Raw genomic sequence first — 27383 nt, forward strand, 5'->3', positions numbered from 1 at the left:
TTAGGATTTGGTGGAAAAGAAAACGTTAGGTCATTATTATACCCTTGGCACTGCAGCATAATGTTGTTTTGCAAACTGACTGTATTGAAGATGTCTCTAAAATGTAGTAAAAATGTTTTGTGAATAGATGTTTGAATGTAAGTTTTTGGAGATGTTGTGAAGGAAAATAAATGTCCTGAAAGCCAAACATATATGTAGCTGGATTTTAGGGCTCTTTGTGTTGGCAGTAGGTGATTTACTGGGGTCTTGGAATTCTTGGAATGGTAGACAGATCCTGATGGATTTAGGGCGTTAGATACAAAATGTGACCCTTTGGGTGGGGATCCCATGATGCTCACATGAAGCACTTTTTGGTAGCTGTTTTCAATAACTTAAGAATTGTTATATTTGAAAACAAGTAACGTTTAACATGTATTTCATGTCAGTGTCGGCTCCAGAATTCTACCATGGACTTTCTTGTATACTGGAATCTTTAACAAACTCCACCAGTCTGTTTTAAGAGTGTTCTAGCTGTGATTTTTATCAGGAAGCTATATGGCTTATATTTTAAGTATGTGCTTAAGAGCTTTGGGAGCGAACAAGGTGGGTTATGTAATATCTTGTATTGAACCAGCTTCTGTTGCTGAAAGAGACAAGCTTTGGAGCTATACAGAACTCTTCCTCTCGTCTCTTCTTAAGTGCTTTGCTGAATTAGGTGACCCAACGAAATAGGAGAATACAGAAGCCAGAGAGTGCCGTTTTAAAATATGGCATTGTGTGAAGTTTTACAGTAATTGTGAGTCATGTTGAGAATGAATTTTTTCATAAGTTCCTCAAGATAATTGTCAGTTACAGATGTTACCATATCTACAGTTTGGCAATAAAAGTTATCTGCAGTCATAATACAAGGATATTGACAAAGGGAATCATATATTGCCTTTTACTTTGGATTTGATGTCACTCTCTTGATCATCTGTCTATATGTTTGTTGCATTATTTTTCAGGATAGTGGAAGATCTTTTTCCTGTCCCTCTCCAGCCACTGCCCCCAAACACTCCTACGTGGGCCCGTCGTCTCAGGAACTGCGAGGTGGGCTGCAAACAATCCTAATTATACTCAGTTCATCTAGATTAAGAAACTCACAGAATAAAAATTTTAGTGATGTAGATTATTTGCATTTTAAATTTCACAATGCGATTAAAAAAAAAAAGTCTACCACTTTTAAAAAGTGGAAGTGCTTTATAGCCATTCTTGGGTGTTGTGCAAACCTCAGTGGTTTGTACTAAGACAATGCTTCATTTGATTGCATTTAACAATCCATTGATTGGGGAATTTCTTTTTTGGGGCCCAAGCCTGCAACTGTGCCGGTAACTTTACTTTCATGAGTAGTCTTATAGGAGTTCAATTCAGTGGGATTACTATTGAGAGTAAAGGTCCATGCATAGTTGCAGGATCAGACCCTTAGTCTATGAGAGTAAAGGTACCATAATGTCAACATTCCAGAGGGGCATTTATATTTTAATAAAATCATACAACTTCTGTCCTAGATACCACAATATGTACTTGTTTCTCTCATTCATCAAAGGACTTTTCTTATATTATCAATTATTTTTCTTCCTTGAAGTGAATATTTTTTCCTTTAGCTTTCCCATATACAGCTAATTTTGTTATAGGAAAATTCTTTAGCTTCATAAACCAGACTGGTCCCCTTCCTACCCTTAGTTATTTAAAAAAATCCATAAAATGATTTTATTTCCATTTATGTAGTGCAAGCATTGCACCATGATAAATGCCAGAGAATTTACGTAGTTGGTGTAAATTAAACTTTACACTTAGCATGCCATTTGACCTAAACCAGGAATCTGCAAATCTGAGAACTGCATTTTCTTAAGTTGTCAAATGTCTGATTGCAGAAATGTCACCTTGTGGCTAAATGTGATGCTGCTGACACGTGTAGTCATCAGTTGATTTTAAATTCCTGAGCAATTTAAAATTCCTCTCTATGCACACCTGCAAATCTGTAAACTAATTAAAAAACACAGATAAGACCTTATTTATCACATGCAAGTGTTAATATAGTATTAAGCATATTGATATTCACACCCAAAAATCAGGAAATCGGTAACATTAACTTTACCATACTGAACATTAATTTTTATTATTAATTTGACTGTTAAAAATATATGCAGTATGTACAACATGGGTGAGTTAATCTTGGTATGAGATCCTTAACTTTGCAATATCCTAACATTTGGGGATAGGACTATTGGTCATACTTCATATTAAGATTTCATTTATACATAGTTTATAACAGGTTAATAAATAAGTAATTATTTTAAATAAATGGTTAATCAGTTGTTAGAGTCCAACAGGTCAATACGTTGCAGATAATCATCTCTAATCCCTTCTATTGTGATTATAGACATCTATAACACATGCTGCTCATAACTGTAACATTTGCATAACATCTGTTAATCATTTACTAAAGTATTTTATTTTATATAAAACTTTATTTGAAGATCAGTGGGGGTTAGGTCCTTGGCTCCCTTCGTCCCCTTTAAAATTTCCACCTACTGTGTTTAAATTCATAACCTTAAGATCAGCATTCATATAGCATTTAATATCCTAATATTGTAAGAAAAAAATACTGCTTCTGTTTAAAGTGGCAGTTCTACTCTTAATAGTGAGAATGTAAGATCTGCACTCTGCTGCTCCACAGAACTATTCAGAGACACTTTGTTCCCTTTAGTAACAAAAAAAAGTTTTATTGTTTTACTGCTTTTTATTCTTGTTAGCACTGCAGAGCCAACACAGCTAAGCAGGAATGAGCTGAATTCCATTCCTCCTTAAGTATCATCAGCAGAATTGTTTTACTAAGTTCCAGTCAGTTATACTGTGCAAGCCCATTGAAGGCAAATGGGTTGTATAGTTGTCATTGAGGGCATAATCTGGAGTTTTCAGATGTAACTTAGCCGAGCTTGTCCTGGGGAACCTTTTATTGCTGGTGATATGTTAGAAGGAAAGAACTCAAGCGACGTTTGCCGGACCAGCAGTTAGAGAAACCCCTTCTTTACTTCTCAGCTGAGCTGAGCACACTTGAGACAATAAACATACTACCCCAGAATTCCACTTTTTCAGTCACTTTTCAGGACAAACTGAATGTTAACAGTATTAGTGCCTGCATGGGTGCCCTTGGAGAAAAGAGCACATGGGGGCTTTACCTGTTATGCTTGTGCTGGAGCTGGCTGCAGTACATAATTGTTGTTCCCTTGAGCACTAGGCTCAGGACCCAGTAGCATTCTGCAGCTCAAGAAGGTGAGGCAGTCAGTGCCTCAGCTCCTGTGCATGACTGTAGGACTGCTGTCTATCTGGCAACAAGCACAGAGCAGCAAAAGCTGCACCTTTCCAAAGTCAGCATTAAGGGCTGTTGCTGACCATGCCCCTCCTGTGCCTAGCTGAGCCATTCTCCCTACATCTGTTCTGTTCCGTCAACTTATCACGCATCGCTTATGCAAAACTACAAGCTTTGTCTATGTATTTAAATGGCCCAGGTAAGCTGTGGAGTTTACTTCATTGAGGTGAATTGGAGCAGACATTTTGATGTATCTTATTTTTTTAAGTGAAGGATTATAATTTACAGTAAAGGATTTTTGATCACATTCTGAAGATTTTTGATGGGCTGAATTAACGAAGTGCTTTTTCAGCTGTGTGGCAGGTTGCTGAACACCTCACAGCATTCCTAGAAGCCAGATTTATTGGACAGTTGTGCAAACTTTTGTTGAATCACTTGGGGACCATGACTGGAGCTGTTAGGTTCACACTTCCTGTGGTTCCATTATTTCCTCTCAGAAAGATCCCAGGGATTGATATAAGACAACTGATCATGCATCTGAAGGCCCCTTTTTGAGGAAAATACTCTGTTCTGTGTGTAAGTAAAGCGGTGATGGGAGATTGACTTTATTAGGCCTACAGGGCCACCAACTTACAACATACAACTGTAGGCCTGTCTTACCTCACTAGGATGCCGTGGTTCCCTAATTGTCCTTGTACCTGGCAAACGTAGGGCCTTGAATGAGAGTAAGATGGGGTGCTGGTTATGGAAGCCTCTGGAAGGACTGGTGGTGATGTATTTGCTCCCATTATTGAAGGCATGTTCCTGCCTATTGTAAAGGAGGTGTGTAATCTGATGCTCTTCTGGATAACTTCATTGCACCTGGCTTCCCAGGTAGCATAGATGGCTAGGCAATTGCAAACTTTTACTGTAAAGTTACTGTATTTATCACTAGACATCCTTCCACTAACTAGCCCCATAGCTTTTTAACCGTCAGATTGGATTGCTGCCATGTGCTGTAGGTGAGGCTACTCTTGAAGGTGCAGAAACTTCAGCTGTTGCAGAATACAGCTATTCACTTACATAGCAGACCTGGCTACAGGGAGTATATGTTGCAGCAATTCTCTGCAGTCATGGTGGACTTCGGGTTCACTTCTACATGCAATTCAAGATGTTTAGTATGATCAGCAGAACATTATATGGTCTGGATCCAGGCTACTTGAGACTTCCTCTTTCTATGTATAATATTGTGATGGTTTGAGCTCAACCTTGGGTGTCTAAGCTGAGAAATCACTAAGATTTGAATGTGGAGGAGGGCTGGAGGCAAGGAATCTCAATGGAGGTCCTCTTTCTCTAGAAGTTGTTTTCCTCACTGGTCTCTCAGAGCCCAAATATGTTGACCAGCATGGTGCAGGGGATTGGGTTTGTTTGTTTTTTTTCAGGCATTTGCCTGATGATAGTGGTTGTGGGGCATGTGTTTAATTGTAGCAGCTTGTTCTGTATTTTATATTCTAGTGTAGACTAGAATGTTGACTGACTGAAACATACAAGACTAAATACAAGGTAATATTACCAGTTTCAGAGCTAAGCAAAATAAACATACAAATGAAAGGCATTCCTTGCCACCATCAGGCATATCGGCTCAGAGCAAGTTTTCATGACCTTCTGGTAAGAATGCATTAGCACCTTTACTGTTGTGATGGATGCATACCATTGTGGGAACATAAGTACAAAATTAACTTGTGTTGATACGCCTAATCTACATTATAAATATAAGAAGGGGTGTATAGCAGATATCAGCCATCTTTTTAATATTTAAATTCTGTGTGAAACTTTTTCTTAATGTAGCCTGATCAAATAATAAATAAAGGCTAAAGTAACACTTTAAAAAAATGGAACCTTCCCCCCCAAGACATAAAGCAATTAAATAAAGTAATTGGGGGACAAAGAGGAAATTACAGCAAGTACAGGCCTGCCACTTGTTAAATGATGATGATCTCAAAATCACAATCCATTGTGTAATTCTTCATCATTTTTTCTGGATCAGGTGTTTAGTGGAAGAAAGAATCCAAAATGTAAATGTGTTTTTTTTAATATGTAACCATTGTTTTCATTTCAGAGAATAGAGAGAATGTATTTTCTCTGATGTATTTTATTCAAGAATGTTTTCTCCAGAGAGAACTGAATGTTGTCTCTTTGGTTTAATGCTCTCAAACCTGTGCTCTGAGTTAACAACCTGCGCAGAGCAGATTTTATTTATTTATTTATTTTTGAATTTCTGGCAGATGCCAAAATCCCTTCTGTCCTTGCAGCTAGAAATAGCAATGAGCATTTTGCCTCTGCATCCTCTAACTTGTGCCTGGAGCTCCTCCAATAGCTAAAGACCCAGCACATTTTCTGTACACACCAGCATAGAGTAACTCCCTTAAAGTTAATGTTTAGTGTTGGAGAGAGAGAATTTTACCTAGTGTTTCTGTCTGGGTCTTCAACGTCCTCAAGAACTCTCAGAACATGTATTTTTAAAAACCCGGCTTTCCAAGGCTTTTGCTTTTATGCTCTTGAGAGTCAGTGATTTATCCATCTTCAGATCCAATTCAGTTGCTTTGCTTCCCTGCTTCTCTGCTGTCATTGTTGATTCAGTCCATCCTATTCTTCACTCTATCAACTCTGCATTTTTTTTAAATTTTGTGTTTTTAATTCTAAAGATAATCAAAATTTGTAATAAAGACTGTTATTCTCACTCTGCAAGCATGTGCACTCACGCCGAATCTTAACGATATATAAGTTGGGCCAAATTCAGTTATATTGTAAGTATGTGCATCTCCACTGAAGACCATGAAGTTGTATCTACTGTTGCCGGGGTTGAATTTGGCTCAAAAAATGGAACCATTGGGTTGCAAAGGAGCCAAGTTGTTATTGTTTGAGAGGCCGGAAAAACATCAGGGGAATGAAGACGTCAAGTGAAACACTGTGTTTTGGTTTTTCTTAAGGTCTCTTGCTGCTGCTTATTATTCTGTCTCTGTCTCCCTTATCAGTCACAAAATGTACTTCCATCAGTGGGTTTATTATGTACATTGGGCCCTTTTCAGCTTTCATTTTCAAAATCTATGGTATCATCTACTTTTCTAAAAGTCTGGTTACATCTTTCCACTCTGAATCATTTCTTTTATAAGGGTTTTAACGTGCTCACTTTCTGTGTGTGGCATCTAGCAAAGTATCTGCTACTATAGTTTTTCTAGCACATACATTTTCCGGCTTTGCAGCCCAAAGAGGCTGTATTTATTTTCCAGTTGCTCCAGAATGGTTTGCAGAGAACCTGTAGCATCTTGGAGGGAGGGATGGGGCGGGTGGCAGCTATGTGCTGTATGGCATTTGTTTTTCTGTTCTGTGGTTTTCTCATCTGTTTCCTTGTTGGTGGATTGGGGTATAGATGAAGCCCATTGATGATCACCTGTAGAGTCTGGATGCTATGTGAGGTGCTGAGGTGTGAATTTGCCTGTTTTAAGTTAATACATTTAGCAGATAGCCAACAACAAAAGTCAAGTGGAGTCAGTGTGAGGAACTTTTAGCACTGAGCCCGCAGAGGTCCATTGTAGTCAGCTGGAGATGTGATGCAAGGTGGCATGCAAGTGACTGACTGTGACCGGTGTGTATGGAAGAAACTCTGCTTGAATTATTTGTTCCTCCTCTTAGATGTGACCAGCAGGTCACCAAAAATATTTCCTAAAATGCACTGACATTTAATAAGTATTTATTTTAGTAGAAAAGTCTGAAATTAAGGGAATGGTCCAGGGTAAAGGAACTCATCTGGTTCTGTCTTTTGGTACTAGAGAATAACCCCATTTATCTAAACACCAGTTAACGGAAGGTCAGTTACAACTCCTGACTGCATGCCTTGCTCCCTCACCTACCCAAAATGTATTTGTGTTTGGAAGGTTTTGGATATCTCCAAAACGTTTAGAAATGGGGTTATACTGTAGATAACTGTGTTGTTATAATAATGGACCAAAGCTCAGACATTCAGAGTATTTTACTTATGGTCTCAGATTGCTGACAAACACCTGTGCTATGAACTCACTGAAGGCTGGTCTTATGTTAGACCCTATGGTAAATCTGGTTGTGATGCAACCAGTGCACAAAGCATTTCAGACAGTCTCCTCACCTGCCACCATGCCAGAGTCCCTGACTGCATTCATTTTCTTGGGTACCGACAGCAGTCAGATTGGTGAATAATCCTATAATTTCACCTCCTTTCCATGCAGAAAATTGGGGACTCGTACCGCGGCTATTGTGTGAGCGAGACAGAATTAGAGAGTGTTCTAACGCTACACAAGCAGCAAACACAAAGTGTGTGGGGGACGCGCCAGTCTCCAAGCCCAGCCAAACCCGCCACACGGTTGATGTGGAAATCTCAGTATGTCCCATATGATGGGATCCCTTTTATCAATGCAGGTAATTAACTTTTTTTTTTTAATAATTATTTTCAGAGTTTCAAAATCACTAGTCAGCTGGCCAAAAGAAGGATCCTCATGAAGCTATACCTTAGTATTCTGGCAGAATGTTACTAGGTATTGGTAAAATCAAGGCACAAACTTGGGAAAGGATGGCTTAGTGGTCTAAGCCCAAGTTAGAAATATCTAGATTCCCTGGAACACAGGTTCACGTTCCAATGTGAGTGATTCAAGCCCTTCATCCTTCAGAGTTAGGTTAATTAAGCATCTTTTGAATGAGACCTTAGAGATGAGGGTCCTGTCTGCTCTGCATGGACATTGAAGTTTTCATGAGGGTGGTAAGAGATTGATCCATCAACATTACTAAGGTTTCTGGGGATCCTGCTGAAAACCTTGGTCAGTAGGAACCTATAAGGTATTTAAAATCACTCTAAAAAAACTTTCAAAAAACTTAGCCAGAGAGATGAATCTTCTAAATAAATGTGTAGACTTTACCAATTTGTGATTTCATATTTCTTGAGTCATAGAGCGAGTATTGAATGAGTGTGAGTGTGAATTTGAGATGTGAAACTGATCAAGTCTGTTCTTGTTTAAATGGGACCTGTGGGATACGATACATGGTTGACTGCAGGATGCATTTGTCTGAGCTGAAAGTAACTGAAAAAGTGAAATGTCATCACCCATTTTAAGGCCTAAAACCCTCCTAAGGCCATTCAGCTATGAAGAGGAGCAAGAATATATTAAAGGACACATCCAGAAAAACAAACTCCCCCCCCCACCCCCCCGCAAGAGACACCAGTTCTGTTTAGCAACTTGTGAGATTAGCTTAACAAATGATTCTCCGAGAGAGAGAGAGTAAAAACATGCTCAGTTAATATTTTGTTTTAAAAAATATTGTGGATTAATTTAGCCTGCTTTTAATATTGCCTGCTTTGGCCAGACAGAGAGGTAAGGAAGCACTGTATATACTTTCTACACACTATTCTACTCATGAATTTTACTTCTAGTCTACAACACCCCTGTTGTTAAAAATCCTACCCTTCTTTTGAACAGAGGCTGCAGGTTAAAATGGAACCTTGATTTTCCAAACTCCAGTTAACTTGACTTCCTAGTTAACTGAAGATCAGTTATGTTGCTGTGGTGTCACACTTACTGAGGCTCTATAGAAGTAGAGTTTCAGGCCTGCAGAGGTCTTGAGCTGTGCAGGACTGAAGTGCTGTTCTTGCGGAGTTTCTAATCTCTGCATAAGTGGAGTTGTTCTTCAGTCCCTGGCCTGCCTCTGCTTCTGCTGAACCAGTTAGCTTTGAAGAAGCTGGCCAACATTCTGTATTGTGAAACAGAAAGCTTCAGTTATTGAAACCCTGATTTTAGTAGGATTTTGGACACTTGAGACCTTGGTAAAATCAGGGTCCTGTCAAATTATTTTTGTCATGCATGCAGGCAAGGACGAGGTTGAAACTACCAAATTCTTTTTCATTAGTGACCTAAGCCAATATTTGTTCCCAGATTTCCAGTAAGAAAAGTCAGTGCACTAGTCCACTATATCATCTAGTTCCTCTTTTTAAATAGCATCTCTATTTGCGTTGATATTTTAATGTCACATTCTCATGCAAAATATTTTTGATCATCATTTAGAATCCGCTCATAACTCAGCAGTGTGACACAATAAACATATCTAGAAAATGGTATTTAAAAATCAGGATGCTAAAGTATTTGGATTATGAATGGGAGGTGCTGGGGAACAAAGTTAAATGTTCTTCAGAACAAATAATGGTTCCCTTCCCAGTTCTGTCAGGCTACGTCTTTTACTTCACTCCTCTTTGCCGTAAGTCTGAATAAAAGAAACCAGTTACTCCAATGAAGTTTTCACAAATGTTGTGGAAATCTGTCTTTCTTGCACAGTAATATTTATATTGGGTACCATGTTGATATAATATTGGTTAATAGAAGAAATTGGAATCAAATTCACAAACCTTAATAACCTGTAAGAAATCAAGTGGCAGCAAGGCTAAAGAACTGTACATGGCACAAGAAGTAATGAACTCCCAAGTCTTGATTTCAGCTGTGCCTTTGATTTACTGTACAATTTAGAATCAGATTCTGTCACCTCTACTTGCGTTTGGTAGAGCACCTTACTCAATAAATAGCCCATAAGACTACTCATTGTGTAAAGTACTGGTGCTAAACATGAGTAAAGGTGGCAGAATCTGTCTTTAAAACTCTGTGTTTCAATTTTCACCCCTGTAAAATGGCTATGATAATATTTAATTACCTATCTCACAGGAGTTTTGTGAAGATTAGCTAGTTTGGAAAGTCCTTTGAAACTGTGATGTGTTCCATAAGTGCTGAGTAGTATTATGGGGAAAGCAGCCACTCTGTAACTCAGGCACCCCCAACCCTGAACATGTGTTCTTCCAAGAAAAGAATGAAAATAAGTGCTTCAAATCACTCTTCTCTCCTCAGAAATCTTTTTTTGTTGTCGTCTGCTGGCTGGAACCATTGGATGTTTGAATTAATAACAGAGCCAGTTGCTTTCTGTCCACAGGAAGCAGAGCCATTGTGATGGAATGCCAGTATGGGCCCAGGAGGAAAGGTTTCCAGCCCAAAAAAACTGGCGAGCCGGAAAATGCCTCCTGCCAGCTGTACAAAGCCACTTGTCCAGCACGGTAAGCATTAGCTACAAAGCTGAAAAGATCTGGAGAAACTGGTAACTGATATAAGAGAGCTTGCATCTCAAGAAACCTAATTGGTAACTGTGTTGTGACATAGATTTTAAATATATTTTGCTTTGTCTCCTATACAGGTAGGAGTTAATGTTCATTTAGAGAGAAGAAGGATAATTTTCCATGAAAGTGGATGTGGCTAGAATCTGATAGGTCTCCTAAATCTGTTATTTTGGAGTTATATTTATCAGGGAATGTATAGCTCTTGCCATTCACCAAAAACCTCTCCCTATCCAACTCCGGTGGCATCTTCTGTATTCTCATCCCCCCTTTGAGCTTTCTGCTGTCAGCTTCCTGGGTTTCAGGAATGGCTCTTCTAGTTCACTTTTTACCTTACTGACCAATCCTTTAGAGAACTTCTGGGGCTTCTCCACCCTTTGAACCTCTTTGCTTGAGTTTCCTGCAGTTTCTTTACAATAAAAATAGTCTGAAATAAAATAGTTTCTGCCTTCCCCTGAGGGAGAAGTATAATGAAGCTGGATTTTTCTGGTTTTTGTTTTGTTTTTTCTTGGAAGGATCTATATTAAAAAGGTTCAAAAGTTTCCTGAGTATAGAGTTCCTACTGACCCCAAAATTGACAAGAAAATCATAAGAATGGAGCAAGAGAAAGCTTTCAACATGCTGAAGAAGAATTTGATAGATGCTGGAGGGGTCCTCAGGTGAAATTTTCACTCGTTTCTTTATCTGGACAAATGGAGGGGGAAAGGAAAATCAGTTGCTTGGCTATTTTTAAAAGGGGCTTCATTAAAATCTGTTGTAAAAGGTAGAAAACCATTCACAAGGGAACTCCTAAGTGTTTTGTAAGTGTGTAACATACCATACTGTGGGAGTTACGTAAAATACGCTTCAGAATACAGACAGAAGCAGTTACAAGAGTGTGGACGTTACCAACAATGAGCCAGACCTCTCCCAACTTGGATGGCTTTGTGCCCCAAAGGCACTTCCAGTACGGGAGGATCTTTAGATGCTGTACATTGGTGTAATGGCTTCTCCTTCACAACCTGCCTTCCTGTGGCTGTCCCAGAGCATGACTCGGAGAGCAGGAGGGTGTGGTCAGAGCAGTCCTTTATCCTTGGGTCTGTTGGCAGCCAACACGAGGTAGCAGAGCCTCAAATCAGACGCTCTTCCTTATGCCAGGGGACCAGAGTAGCCCCAAGATCAAAGGAGCACAAAGGTGACTTAAACCATCTTTGTGCGCACATACACACACACACACTCCCTTCCCACCCCTCACCCCCGAGGTGAATTGTGCTGGACATTGCTGATCCACAGCCAAGGATCTGGGCTAGAACTTTCAAAATGTGAATAAACAAATCATGGATGTGGCTTCTGTGAACAGCCTGACGGAGAGACCACAAGAAGGGTTTTCCCCTACAAACCCTTATTCATGTGGGTAAAACATATTTACATAGACCTATTGACATCAGTGGGAATATACACGAGTAAAGGTTTGCAGTACTGGACCCATTTACCTTATTTGCATATGACCATAGTGAGCATGGGGGGGGGGGGAAGGGAACATTAATAATTTTTGGTGAAGATAATGTCAGTTTCAAGAACCATATTAAAACACCCATATACTGTAAACAGCAAGGCTCATTAAGTGTAAGTATAGCTGGGTTCTCCATAAAGGGTTTGATCTTCCACATTTGATTCACCTCTGCCAGCAAAATCCAGGCTGTAGCCATGCAGTGGCAGAATGTCTGCCTAGGAACGCTCATAGGGTGAGGATGTTTTATAAAGTTATACTCCATTAGGGGACCTGGAACAGGCTGGTATTTTCCAGGGAGAAAGCAAGGCTAGAGAACCCAAGAGATATGCTGAATCAGCACATTTCTTTGGCAGGTTCTGTCTGTGTAGCCCTGTTGAAGCCCTAACCACAAATCAAAGCAGTTCCCTTTGGCGAAGGGCAACAGTAGTACCACTGTCTACCTGTTCTAAGGGATGAATTTGCTCTAAGGTACAGCTCTCTCCATGGGCTGAAGGGAGTGCTTAACCCCCCCTTCTGCTTGCAGAGATGAATCAAGCCCCATATTTGCTTGTAATACTTAGGCAAAATTGAGTGAGCCAAGAGTAGTGAGTCAGAATATTTGTCAGTGTAAATTAGTACTATCTGAACATTATTTTTTGTTTACGTGCTATACCTAAAAGTATTAAATAGAAAACCAAAAAGTGGAATAACAATGTTTCTGTGAAATGTCTTTCATCTGAGGCTCTGAAAGCACTTCATGATTAAGGCGCATGCATCCCTGCAAAGTAACTAACTATTATTATTATTCCCATTTTACAGACTGGGAGACTGAGGCATAGTGAGGTTCAATTATTTGCTCAAAGCTACAAAGCAAGTCGGTTGCATAACCCTCGCAGTGTGCTGCTGTCCAGTCTTTCTCTAATGATTATACCACACTCATTGTAATCTGTCCCACAGTCTTTCCAAAAAGAAAGGCATAGATGGACCCTCCACGTTTGGGATACACTGTCCATCAGAGCAACTATATTTATGTATTTCATCTACATATTGGTTAGAAAGCATGTGGTGTCAAAGCACTGGTTAAGGTGCCTCCTATATTGACTGATTCAGCACCCTCTGCATGTCTGCATTGCCATTTGGGAGAGCTGTGTTTGATTCCCTGTGGATTCTTCCATCACGGGGCCATCAGGACTGGGGAGTGCTACAGAGCAATATGTGAAACTGGGGGAGTGGGAGAGGAAGAATACCTCATCTGGATCAATAGCCACCTTTCTTGTCAATTAAGAGGATCATTGACATGAAAGGAGTCCTATCTAGTGCTTAGCTGTAAGGATGGAATGCTTGGTGCAGTGCAGAGATTCAGAGAGAGGGGTGGCTCAATGAATATTCCCTTCAGATCTCAAGCCAAAAATCCTGTACTGCAGTACTGTACATTTTATGGAAGCTTTGGGGCACAGATTTAAAGCTTCTTGAAAGAAAAGAGTAATCTCTGGGAGTTTTTTGTTTTAGGTTTGTACTCAAAATTATGTAAAAGCTGGTTGTTACTTTAAGTATTAACTATGTGTTTGGTGCCATACAAGGCAGACATACTCGCTGTCCCTATGTGGGGGTGGGAGAAAGCTGTATGTGCTAGTAATAAGAACAGGAGTACTTGTGGCACCTTAGAGACTAACAAATTTATTTGAGCATAAGCTTTCGTGGGCTACAACCCACTTCCCCTTATGCTCAAATAAATTTGTTAGTCTCTAAGGTACCACAAGTACTCCTGTTCATTTTGCTGATACAGACTAACACGGCTGCTCCTCTGAAACCTGTGCTAGTAATGAATGCTGTTAGTTGTGTATATATACAAGTTTTGTTGATGGCCAGATTAGAGGGTCTTCATTCAATTGCATTGTTCCCTTCCTGGGGAAGGATTTAAATAAATGATTTTGTTTTATTGTCTTTATTTTGGAATTGTACCTGGAAACTCTCCTTCTCGTCAGATGGTACGTGCAATTACCCACCCAGCAGGCCCACCAGTATCACGAAATGGAGACCTGCCTCCCTCCTTCACCATCCGCTTTCCCCATATCTCCTCCTGAGGAAGAGGAAGATGCGGTGAGAGATGAGAACTGTACTTTACCCTCCCGACTTCACCCACAAGTAGCAGATAAGATCCGAGAACTGGTGTCTCAGGGAATAGAACAAGTCTATGCAGTGAGGAAACAACTAAGGTATAGCATAATCCACTCTAACTGTACTGCCTTCTTTCCATTGCACTTTATCAACTATACATTCAGTTAATTTGACTTGAAGCTATGTGGCAATGCTGATTCTTTCACGAATCTATCCCCCCATATTGCATTAGCTGAATTTATCCCCACATATAGCATTAGCATCTCATTTATTTTTTTTATTGGACTTTACCTTCGATGTAACTACCTAGCATTCCAGCTCCTCATATTGCCTCATACCAGATCACCATCTAGGGCTGCTTTTGTTCTTCGTGTTGGAAATGTATATTTTATTGAGTTAGCTCTGTAAAATTTCCAGGATACTAGAGGAGAAGAGCCAGGTCATGGGATCTACTAACTTGTTCTTTTCTTGTAATTTTTAACGTTTGGAACATATTTGAGGGCAGAGACAGAGGTGGCTGCAGAAGAAGGAGAAACATCTCCTAATGTTGTAAGTGTGTTTTAACTTTTGACAACACCCTTTTTCCCTCCCTCCCCTTTCCAATACTTGACAGAAAGTTTGTGGAGCGAGAATTGTTCAAGCCTGAGGAAGTGCCAGAGAGGCATAACTTGTCCTTCTTCCCAACTGTGAATGACATCAAGAACCACATCCATGAGGTGCAGAAGTCCCTGGGAAACGGGGAGATGGTGTATAACTCGGAAAGCATCCCAGCAACGGTATTATTGGAGCTTCACGCTTTCTTCTCCTTTCTTTCTGAATCTCTGAGATGAATCCTGAAGACCTTACTTAAATTTTACTACTTGGCTCTTATTCAGCCAAAGCGCCCGCTGATTTTGTATTCCCACTAGTTAAATTTTCAAAGGAAGTTTTGTCTGAGTAAGGATAGATTAAATGTAGGCTTTTATAACCATATATGATCAATGAAATGTTGCTAACAGTTGATACTTTATGCAGTACTGAGGTATATAATGAGAACATTAATTTAAGGCAGTGTAGTTGAAGAAATGAGCACAGCGTTCAAAGGTCTTGAGTTTCAATCCTGGCTCTACCACTGTGTTGCCTTGGGGAAGTCACTTCACAAGTCTGTCTCGTTTTCCCTATCTGTAAAATGGGGATGAAATTTACCTGTCTACCTCACGTGGTCTCGTTAATGTCTGTACAGTGTTTTGAACGTGTATTGTGCTATATTAATGCTAAGTGTTATTACTCTACTTTGTAGAAAATGTGTCTAACAGTAAATACAAAATATAAATCTTTACAAGTGCGCAGTACCCCAATGTATGTTGCCCCTTAATTTTCTTCTCATATAGAAAGTAATTTTGGGCAAGCATTGACAAGGATTTCTCCATTGACAGGATTTTTTATTAGCTATGAAGGAATTGCCAAGAACTGGCAAACTCAGCTCTTCCAGAGTGCAATGTGGACAAGATTTTATGCTGCTTGATATAGGCTGCTGTGATAGACAGGCCCACCTCCCACATCACTAAGTGCATTTGGTCCTGTAAATCGGATGCATGTTTAATATATAGCCTAAAGATTAACATTAAAGAGCCATATAGCAGACAAAAGCACTTTGAGAGACATAGAAAAGTGACATGGACTGGAAGACCTGAATTGGTGAGGATGTTATATTGACACAGGTTAGCATTTGTAAGCCTTGTAAGAGAAATAGGTTTTTAGTTGGGATTTGAATGAAGGATGGATACTTTGCATGTTGGAATTGGAAGTCTGTTCACGTGTATGGGGTGGCATGGAAGAAGTCATGGAGACAAGAAGGTGGGACATAGTAATAAATAAGAGCTGAGATGAAGGCAGGTGCATAACCTTGAAGACAGCAATTTGAATCCTAAACTTGATTCTCTGGATGAAGGGCAAGCCAGTAGAGGTATTTGAAGAGTGGAGTAATGTGGTCTGGCTGGTGAGTGAGGATGAAAATATTGTCTATTGCATTCGGAACGGACTGAATGGGAGTGAGATGAGGAGACAAGAGGATGAGGTTGTAGCAGTCCAGGTGAGAGAGAACTATTGATGATGAGGAATGGATGGATGGATTATTACTTTGTTTGTTTGTTTTGGTATGTTGTAGAGGAAAGTGGTATCAAGATTTGGTGACTCCCACTGGGTCTTTGACTCAGACCCAGATAGCCACTGGGTGATGCCTCACTCCAAGCCAACGCATGCAGAGCTAAGTGAGGTTTCAAGAGCCTCAGATTGTGTATTGCTGATCTGGTGGCACTTTAATTTCATAGCATTTCAAGGTGAATTGAAATGTTTGGTTTAAAAAAATAGGAAAAACATACTGTGTTTAAGAGCTTAATTCACAAATGTACTTTACACAAAAGCTGAAAAGTTTGTTTTTTTTTAATATCTGCCAAGACTGGTTCTCCTGCAATAGCTGGTGATCCCACCTACAGCAGGGCAGGGCACAGAATTCCTTTACCCTTCTTAAGAGTTTCTGATGTCTGCTTTTTGCAGGATACATGCAGATCCTTGAGTTCAAGTTCCAGCCTGTAAATGATAGAGAAAATTATTTTCAAATAGTTTGTGTTTAAAATGCATCTGTTTTCATTTTTAAAGTCTACCCCAGTTCTGAGGAGGATTTAGCCTACCAGACAGAAAGTGTTTTAGAATCCTTTTAAAAGCACAGCACTTCACCTTTAAGAGTTTTAAGAAGTAACCCAAAAACTCAGAAAGCACTCACTATACAGAAATAAGATGTTTTGGACACTGATTTTCACTGTAGTTTGAGTCTGTACCAGTATTGTAGGGAATCCTGCTCAGCACCCTTCCCATTCCTGAGAACTGAGGTCTTTTTCCTTTCAGCTCCAGTGGACCACAGACGGTGGGAATGTTCTCACAGAAACAGTGACTGTTACATTTGCCTCACCACCTACAGAGGGTAAGAGCATATTGATATCTTACTTGTGTTCAATTTTTGTTTTTGTCACATGTGTTACAAAAGTACAGATATCCTGCCTGGTTTTTAGAGATCTTGCAATTATCTTCTCTTATTTGAACACACCAAGAAGTGACCATTCTCATTTTCCCCACACACACCCCCTTTACTACATGTCTGTGGAACTTGTTACAATTCCTGATACGGCAGGTAGCAGTGATGAAAACTGAAGACTTTGTCTTTTACAACATTCTTTAACGTGTACTGAAGAGCAGAACAATTTGGGTTGGGAGGAAATGCTCAGACACTTAAAACATCTATGTAGAGAATTTTCTAGCGCTTGCTTGATGGAATGGTGCAGAAGGAGATGATCAGTAAGGTCCCGATTCAGCAAGGTTCTTGAGCACATGCCTAACTTCAAGCATGTGGGTGTTGGGAGCTCCTCACATGCTTAAAGTTGAGCACGATTAAGTACCTTGCTGAATCAGGGCCCATGTCCCTACTCCTGCTCCTAGTGAAATCAATGGCAAAACACCCATCAATTTCATTTGTGCAGCAAGGACACGCTCAGGGGAGGGGACGGAACTGGGCGAGAATAATCCTTAGACTTTGATTCTGTCATCGGGACTTTTTCAAATCATTGTTGACTTCCCCTTTATTGGTATATTTTATTTAAATGAGATATTCATTTTAACATTTTTATTGTAAAAATACAGATTTTAGCTGACAGCCAGGCAGTGAGACACATTTCTTACACTCTTTCTTCAATGATATTCTTGTGAAATATCATTTTTCTTGGTGAAGGCATAAGGTAAGGGCAGTATCTCTTCACAGCAGTTACTATACCACTTAACAAGGAAGCGAAGAAAAGCCAGAATATGGATTTCTGAAGGCAGTTGTCTTGTCAAAATGGATTCTGCTCCAAAATGTGGTGTTGGGAGGGGTTTATTGGACTATCGTGTCTTTGCCATCAAGGGGATTTTACTATTATTATTATTTCAGATTAAAACATATATAGTAAAACAAAATTCTAAAGCTTGTGATTTAGACCTACTGACTACTCGCATGCCTTAAACTATTCATTGGCTTAAGTGCTTTGCTGGATCAGGGTCCTCATTAGGAAATCTAGAACAAATTATTCCCCCCCCCCCCCACACACACACACACATTTTTAATGCATCAAATAATAATCTTTGTTTCAGGAATACTTGATCTAGACAGTTCCTCCCATTGTGTAAACATGTGTCTCAGAAAAAATCCTTCCCTGCTCTCTTTCTCTTGTTCTTCTCTAACATAAAATCATAGAACTGGAAGGGATCTCGAGAGGTCATCTAGTCCAGTCCCCTGCACTCAAGGCAGGACTAAGTATTATCTAGACCATCCCTGACCGGTGTTTGTCCAACCTGCTCTTAAAAAATCGCCAATGATGGAGATTCCACAACCTCCCTAGGCAATTTATTCCTGTGCTTAACCATTCTGACAGTTAGGGAGTTTTTCCTAATGTCCAACCTAAACCACCCGTACTGCAATTTAAGCCCATTACTTCTTGTACTATCCTCAGAGGTTAAGAAGAACAATTTTTCTCCCTCCTCCTTGTAACAACCTTTTATGTACATGGAAACTGTTGTCATGTCCCCTCTCAGTCTTCTCTTCTCCAGACTAAACAAACCCAATTTTTTCAATCTTCCCTCATAGGTCATGTTTTCTAGACCTTTAATGATTTTTGTTGCTCTTCTCTGGACTTTCTCCAATTTGATATGAATTTCCTGAAATGTGGCCCCCAGAACTGGACACAATACTCCAGTTGAGGCCTAATCAGCATGGAGTAGAGTGAAAGAATTACTTCTCGTATCTTGCTTACAATACTCCTGCTAACACATCCCAGAATGATGTTTGCTTTTTTTGCAACAGAGTTACACTGTTGACTCATATTTAGCTTGTGATCCACTATGACCCCCAGATCCCTTTCCACAGTACTCCTACCTAGGCAGTCATTTCCCAATTTGTATGTGTGCAACTGATTGTTCCTTCCTAAGTGGAGTACTTTGCATTTGTTCTTATTGAATTTCATCCTATTTACTTCAGACCATTTCTCCACTTTGTCCAGATTATTTTGAATTTTAATCCTATTCTCCAAAGCACTTGGAACCCCTCCCAGTTTGGTATCGTCCACAAATTTTATAATTATACTCTCTCTGCCATTATCTAAATCATTGATGAAGATATTGAACAGTACTGGACCCAGAACTGATCCATGTGCGATCCCACTCGTTATGCCTTTCCAGCATGATTGAGATGAACCTCTTGAAAAAACCTGGCAGTTTTAGTAAGGGAGCAATACCAGCCGCGTGAAAGATTGTCTTCTTGCAAGATGTTTAAATAACACTGTAGAGATCTGTGGTTTAGTTAACTTCAGTAGCGCTAATCAAGTTGGCTATCTTATATATTTGTCTCCTTGGGACAGGGCATCATAGTCTTGTTAGGAATATTGTATAGAGGAGTCTAATATAGCATATTAAAGGGGCACTGTCAACGTTATGCTTAAAGATTTACCCACACAAACAGTTATCCTATGTTGCCGTTCTTGCCTGAAGGATTCCTGGCATGTAGCCCTTGCCCCACACTACACACACACACAAAACAGATTCTTATCCTTGTTGTAGCAGGAAAAATACAAAAACAAATGTTTGGCTTGATGTGTGAATCTTCGTAAATAAGCTGGTGCACCTATTTCATGATGCAAAGCTCTATGCACACCAGTGTATTTACAGCGAGTTGCACACTAAGCTGGGCCTTTGTTTTTAACTTCTATTTTAGCTGCTGCTGCAATGGATCATTTTGAATTGAAAAACACCGCTTATGCTTGGAACTCTTAAGGTAAGAATTTCAGTATGGGCAACTGTCAGAGTACAGGAGGTCAATTTTTAGACTTCATAATTTGAATAGTGTCCCTTTTTTGAGGAAGGCTCTCATGTTAGAGAAAGGAGGATCTTACAGAACCACCAGATTCATACCATTCACCTTTATCCTCAAAAAAATCAATGGCTGGAGATATTTGTGTATTTTGGATGGACGGGTATTTGTACCTCCAGAAGCCATTTAGAAGTGGTTCTCAATGTGAGAATGGGTGGGCTTACAGTATTTGGTTCCTGGATGCTGGCAGTAATGAAGAAAAATCAAATCTTGTTTTATTTTGGCTCCACAGTTGGCTCTCCAAGACAAATGAGTCCATTAAATATGGAAACATCCAGTGAGATATTGTATTCTACCTGAATTCAGAGAGATGTGGATTTTTTCATATTTCTGCAGAAACTGAATGCATGGCTCCATTGGGTATAGTTAGACGGTCTTCTTTCCTGCCTGTTTTGTCTTCTATTTGATCCTGTAAGGACGTGTTAATCATAGAAATATATGGCTGGAAGGGACTTTGAGAAATAATCAAGTCCAGCCCCGTGTGCTGTGGCAGGACCAAGTAAACTTAGACCATCCCTGACAGGTGTTTGTCCAGCTTATTTTTAAAAGCTTCCAATGATGACGACCACAACCTCCCTTGGAAGCCTATTCCAGAGCTTAACTATCCTTATAGTTAGAAATATTTTCCTTATATCTAACCTAAATCTCCTTTGCTGAAGATTAAGCTCATGACTTCTTGTCCTACCTTCATGGACATGGAGAAAAATTGGTCATCCTCTCTATAACAACCTTAGCATATTTGAAAACTGTTATCAGGTTGCCCCTCAGTCTTCTTTTCTCAAGTCTAAACATGCCCCATTTTGTTAACCTTTCCTCATAGGTCAGGTTTTCTAAACCTTTATCATTTTTGTTGCTCTTCTCTGGACTCTTTCCAGCTTGTCCACATCTATTCTAAATTGTGGTGCCCAGAATTGGATACAGTACTCCAGCTGGGGCCTCACCAGTGCCAAGTAAAGTGGGACAATTACCTCCAGTATCATACGTACAACACTCCTGTTGTTATGCCCCAGAATCATATTTGTCTTTTTTGCAGCTGCAGCACATTGATGACTCATTCAGTTTGTGGTCCACTATAACCACCAGATCCTTTCTTATTATTATTCCTCACTGTGCATTTGATTTTTCCTTCTTAAGTGAAGTACTTTGCACTTGTCTTTATGAAATTTTATCTTGTTGAATCCAGACCAATTCTCTTAATTTGTCAAGATCCTTTTGAATTTTAAACCTGTCCTCCAAAGTGCTTGCAAATCCTCCCAGCCTGGAGTCACCTGCAGATTTTATCAGCATACTTTCTACTCCATTATCCAGGTCATTAATGAAAATTATTGAATAGTACTGGACCCAGGACTGACCCACTTCAGGATCCCACTAGATATGCTCTCCCAATTTGACACCAAACAATTGATAACTGCTCTTTGAGTATGTTCTTTCAACCATTCGTGCACCTACTTTATAGTAATTTCATCTAGACCACATTTCCCTAGTTTGCATATGAGAATGTCATGCAGAACTGTGTCAAAAGCCTTACTAAAATTAATGTATATCACATTTACTGCTTTCCCCCCCCAATCCACTAAGTCAGTAATCCTCTCAAAAAAGGCAATTAAATTGGTTGTCCTGATTTGTTTTTGACTGTGCGCGAGGTCCCCACCGCGGTAGGGACTCCTCACAGTTGCCCAGCTGCAGCCAGCGGCTGGGGGACCCTGCAGCTACCAGCTGCCTGGGATGAGGGGACCCTACAGCAGCCCAGCCCCAGGGGCAGGGGAACTCCGGAACTTGCAGGCACCACATCACAGGCACCATGACTTTCACGAAAAATATCCCTGACAAAAACTTAGCCTTAGTTATTCGTTCTCTTTCCCTGCTAAGGCTAAGTTTTTGTCAGGGATATTTTTCGTGAAAGTCATGGACAGGTCAAGGGCTGCCGTGAATTTTTGTTTATTTCCCGTGACCTGTCCATGACTTTTACTAAAAATATCCCTGACAAAAACTTAGCCTTAGTTATTAGTTTTCTTTCCCCGTCACTGCTGCTGGGGCTCCTGAGTCCCCCACCGATGTGGTGCCTGCAAGTTCTGGAGTGCCTTTAATTATTGTCTCCTTGAGGAACTGCCAGCTTTCCTGAACTCCTTTTTCTCTTAGATTTTCTTCCCATGCAACCATACTACCAGTTCTCTGAGTTTGTTAAATTCTACTTTTTTCTGAAGTCCATTATCCTGATTCTGCTGCTCTGACTCTTTCCTTTCCTTAGAATCATGAAATCTATCAATTAATGATCACTGTCACCCAAACTGCCTTTCACCTTCAGATTTGCTACCAATTCCTCCCTGTTGGTCAGAATCAAGTCTAAAGTGGCTGTCCTCCAGTTTCTTCCTCCACTTTCTTGAACAAAAAATGGTCCCTGATACATTCCAAGAATTCATTGGAAATTTTGTGTTTTGCTGTATTACTTTCCCAACAGATATCTGGGTAGTTAGTCTCCCATTACTACGTGTTCCTGTGTTTTGGCTATCACTCTTATTTGTCTTAGAAATGCCTCATCCACCTCCTCTTCCTGATTTGGTAGTCTATAGTAGACCCCCCACATGACATCATCCCTATTTTTTTAACCCTTTTATCTTTACCCAAAGACTCTCAACTGGTCTGTCTCCCACCTCCTCCTGGACCTTAGAACAAGTGTATCTATCCTTTATGTACAGTGCAACCTCTCCTCCCTTTTTCTCCCCTACCTGTCCTTTCTGAACAAGCTGTGTCCCTCTATACCAATATTCCAGTCATTATCCCACCAAGTCTCTGTGATGCCAATTAAATCATAATTTAGTCCAGCTCTTCCTGTTTATTCCCCATACTCTTTTTATTTGTGAACAGACATCTAAAATGTTGATCAGATTCCCCCCGATTTCCTCCTTGTTACTCCTTTGACCCTTTTGTAATTTTCCACGTCCTCCCCTCAACATCTACCTACCTGTTAAGGTCACTTTTTTTAATACTTACCTGAGCTTTTGTCACCTGCTGTCACTGAACCTAGTTTAAAGCCCTCCTCACTAGGTTGGCAAGTCAGTGCACGAAGATGCTATTCCCCTTCTTGGTCAGGTGGACCCCATCTCTTCCCAGCAGACCTTCTTCCTGGAATAGCATCCCATGGTCAAAAAAGCCGAAGCCCTCCCTTCGACACCATGATGTGCAGCCACGCTTTCATCTACAGGATGTGTGTGTCCCTGCTTGGGCACTAACCCTCAACTGGAAGGATAGATAAGAAACTCTGACCCCTTCTCCCTCGCTCCCAGAGCCCTGTAGTCACACAGCTGATCTGCTCAGGGTCAGACCTGGCAGTATCATTAGTGCCCACATGGATGAGCATCAAAGGATAGTGATCAGAGGGATGGATGAGCATCGGCATCTTTTCCATAATGTCTCAGGTGCGGGCTCCAGGCGGGCAGCACAGTCCTTGAGACATAATTTCAGGTTGGCAGATGGATGTCTCTGTTTCCCTCAGCAGGAGTCCCTGACTACCAGCACCCTATATCTCCTCCTCATAGGTGCTGTGGCAGTGCACCTCCCAGCCTAGGGGGAGTGAATGGCTCCTCCTCCTCAGCCATGGGGATCTGTTCCTCACCTGCTGTTGCCAGTACAGCATGCCAGTTCTTGGCCTTGATGGATAGCAGCCAGTCTCCTCCTCGCAGAGCAGCCAGTTTTCCCATCTCCTCTGGCGCTGCTGCAGTTGTCTGTAGTTAGCTGGCGTCCTCCTTCCCAGATGTATCCATGTGCATTATGACATCACATTCATTTCTGCCGAAACTGAATATGATGTCACAAACAGGATAATAACTTCACTGCAAGGTTGTGTAAAAAGAGAAGCTGGACTTTGAGGATACCAGCTTCTATTCAAGCATAAGTATCTGAAACAATAACAAGGGTAAAGACATCGACTGTCCAAGCAGTCTCCTTTGTGTATAAGTTTTTCTTTTATTTCGGTTTGTGCCAATATAGAATTGTTCCTTCAAATGATCAAGCAACAACCTGGGGAAAACTGGGGAAAGCTTGCTTATTGTGGAGAAATCCATTTATTTCAGTGTATATCTCCTTCAGCCTTTCTCCTATCCTCTCATAAGCATGCAATCCCTGTAATTATCTAAAAAAGAAAAGGAGTACTTGTGGCACCTTAGAGACTAACCAATTTATTTGAGCATAAGCTTTCGTGAGCTACAGCTCACTTCATCGGATACATAAAGTGGAAAATACAGTGAGGATGTTTTTATACACACAGACCATGAAAAAATGGGTGTTTGTCACTACAAAAGGTTTTCCTCCCCCCACCCCACTCTCCTGCTGGTAATAGCTTATCTAAAGTGATCACTCTCCTTACAATGTATACGATAATCAAGGTGGGCCATTCCAGCATAAATCCAGGGTTTAACAAGAACGTCTGAGGAACAGTGCGGGAGGAGGGAAGGAATAAACAAGGGGAAATAGTTTACTTTTTATAATGACTCAACCACTCCCAGTCTCTATTCAAGTCTAAGTTAATTGTATCCAGTTTGCAAATTAATTCCAATTCAGCAGTCTCTCGTTGGAGTCTGTTTCTGAAGTTTTTCTGTTGTAATATCGCAACTTTCATGTCTGTAATCGCATGACCAGAGAGATTGAAGTGTTCTCCGACTGGTTTATGAATGTTATAATTCTTGACATCTGATTTGTGTCCTTTTATTCTTTTACGTAGAGACTGTCCAGTTTGACCAATGTACATGGCAAAGGGGCATTGCTGGCACATGATTGCATATATCACATTGGTAGATGTGCAGGTGAACGAGCCTCTGATAGTGTGGCTGATGTTATTACGCCCTGTGATGGTGTCCCCTGAATAGATATGTGGGCACAGTTGGCAACGGGCTTTGTTGCAAGGATAGGTTCCTGGGTTAGTGGTTCTTTGTGTGGTATGTGGTTGCTGGTGAGTATTTGCTTCGGGTTGGGGGGCTGTCTGGAGGCAAGGACTGGCCTGTCTTCCAAGATTTGTGAGAGTGATGGGTTGTCCTTCAGGATAGGTTGTAGATCCTTGATAATGCGTTGGAGAGGTTTTAGTTGGGGGCTGAAGGTGACGGCTAGTGGCGTGCTGTTATTTTCTTTGTTAGGCCTGTCCTGTAGTAGGTGACTTCTGGGAACTCTTCTGGCTCTATCAATCTGTTTCTTCACTTCCGCAGGTGGGTATTGTAGTTGTAAGAATGCTTGATAGAGATCTACTACAGGACAGGCCTAACAAAGAAAATAACAGAACGCCACTAGCCGTCACCTTCAGCCCCCAACTAAAACCCCTCCAATGCATTATCAAGGATCTACAACCTATCCTGAAGGACGACCCATCACTCTCACAACTCTTGGGAGACAGGCCAGTCCTTGCCTACAGACAGCCCCCCAACCCGAAGCAAATACTCACCAGCAACCACATACCACACAACAGAACCACTAACCCAGGAACCTATCCTTGCAACAAAGCCCGTTGCCAACTGTGCCCACATATCTATTCAGGGGACACCATCACAGGGCCTAATCACATCAGCCACACTATCAGAGGCTTGTTCACCTGCACATCTACCAATGTGATATATGCCATCATGTGCCAGCAGTGCCCCTTTGCCATGTACATTGGTCAAACTGGACAGTCTCTATGTAAAAGAATAAATGGACACAAGTCAGATGTCAAGAATTGTAACATTCATAAACCAGTCAGAGAACACTTCAATCTCTCTGGTCATGCGATTACAGACATGAAAGTTGCAATATTACAACAGAAAAACTTCAGAAACAGACTCCAACGAGAGACTGCTGAATTGGAATTAATTTGCAAATTGGATACAATTAACTTAGGCTTGAATAGAGACTGGGAGTGGTTGAGTCATTATAAAAAGTAATCTATTTCCCCTTGTTTATTCCTTCCCCCAACCCCTCCCATCCCTGTTCCTCAGACGTTCTTGTTAAACCCTGGATTTGTGCTGGAAATGGCCCACCTTGATTATCATACACATTGTAAGGAGAGTGATCACTTTAGATAAGCTATTACTAGCAGGAGAGTGGGGTTGGGGGAGAGAAAACCTTTTGTAGTGATAAACACCCATTTTTTCATGGTCTGTGTATATAAAAACATCCTCACTGTATTTTCCACTTTATGCATCCGATGAAGTGAGCTGTAGCTCACGAAAGCTTATGCTCAAATAAATTGGTTAGTCTCTAAGGTGCCACAAGTACTCCTTTTCTTTTTGCGAATACAGACTAACACGGCTGTTACTCTGAAACCTGTAATTATCTAGATGTATAGGTCTATCAGTTCCCTTGGTTCTCTTTCACATCTGTTGTGATATATGTTCCATATACATATGGAATTAATAAACATCTACAGAACATCTGTGTGATGTATTTAATACACTGACTGGGAAGCTGGAACATTCTTATATGTGCTGCAATAGTATCGTATAGGATATTAGGCAATAGCCCTTCCCCCCGATGCACGAGGATTAATTGTATAGTATTAACAAGAACGACAGGATTACTGTACCAACTGCACTATATTAAGATAATTGTACTCAAAGAGAATCAGGATTATTTCATTAGCAGCTAGAGTTTGGGTCTCAGTGTATATTGAAGGACTTCTCCACTTCTCACGTTGCTGGAAATGTTATGTAATTCCTTGCTGAAAAAAATCACCTGCTGATTTCAAAAGTAAAATTGCAAGATACCAGGAGGACGCTGGGACAACACAACTGCATATCTGTCTGAGACTTGAGTCATTAATTAAATTGCAAATATTTTGGGTCTCACCGGGACTGAATATATGATGAGCCAATGGAGGATTTTTGGGGAAACAATTTAGGCAAATCTTGATTTTATAAAGCTTCAGAAGCAACCAAAACTTCCATAAAATAGGGGTTTCCATGGGAAGATACAATAGTCTGGAAACCAGAAGGGCTTCTAGATAAAAGGGCTTTGTAAAATAGTTAGCTGTATTGAAGTACCTCACTTCCATGAACAGTGGAGAGAAACCTATAGGATTTCTTGCATAAGGTTTTATTGAAGACCCATGTACTTCATAGTTAATTTTGTCTTTCTTCCTATTACCTATGCTTTTATCTAGGGTGTATGTATGTTCAAACAATTTGCTTGCTGCCTCGATGGAAATTCTTTTGCTTATAGATTCCCATGAATTTATAACATGGAATTTAACAGAAAGGATAGGGAGAAATTGCTTTATTCCCCTTAGTAATTTCCCTATCTTTTTAAAATTTAAACTCTTTAACTTTATACACCCCTGTATTTACTTTTTCTCACATCAAACCTGTTCTCCTTCCTTTGGCATCTAAGTTTTTCTACACAAAATACAGACTATTTATTATGC

At 40.4% G+C, this 27383-nt stretch overlaps 1 protein-coding gene across 4 annotated transcripts in view; it reads left to right on the forward strand.

Annotated features, from left to right (window-relative positions):
• Nucleotides 1-27383, forward strand: part of CARF (calcium responsive transcription factor) — a 52381-nt gene that overhangs the window by 16931 nt on the left and 8067 nt on the right. For 2 of the 4 annotated variants that reach the window (XM_074967955.1, XM_074967956.1), the window contains exons 6-12: nt 984-1068; nt 7573-7762; nt 10307-10427; nt 11000-11143; nt 13941-14171; nt 14687-14849; nt 16957-17032. In XM_074967955.1, coding sequence (XP_074824056.1) covers nt 984-1068; nt 7573-7762; nt 10307-10427; nt 11000-11143; nt 13941-14171; nt 14687-14849; nt 16957-17032 — 1010 coding nt within the window. The remainder of the gene's footprint in view (nt 1-983; nt 1069-7572; nt 7763-10306; nt 10428-10999; nt 11144-13940; nt 14172-14686; nt 14850-16956; nt 17033-27383) is intronic. The other 2 variants (XM_074967957.1, XM_074967958.1) reach the window with 2 other exon arrangements.

This window comes from Natator depressus, chromosome 11 (assembly GCF_965152275.1).
Source record: "Natator depressus isolate rNatDep1 chromosome 11, rNatDep2.hap1, whole genome shotgun sequence".
In the NCBI taxonomy this organism is placed as follows: Eukaryota; Metazoa; Chordata; order Testudines; family Cheloniidae; genus Natator; species Natator depressus.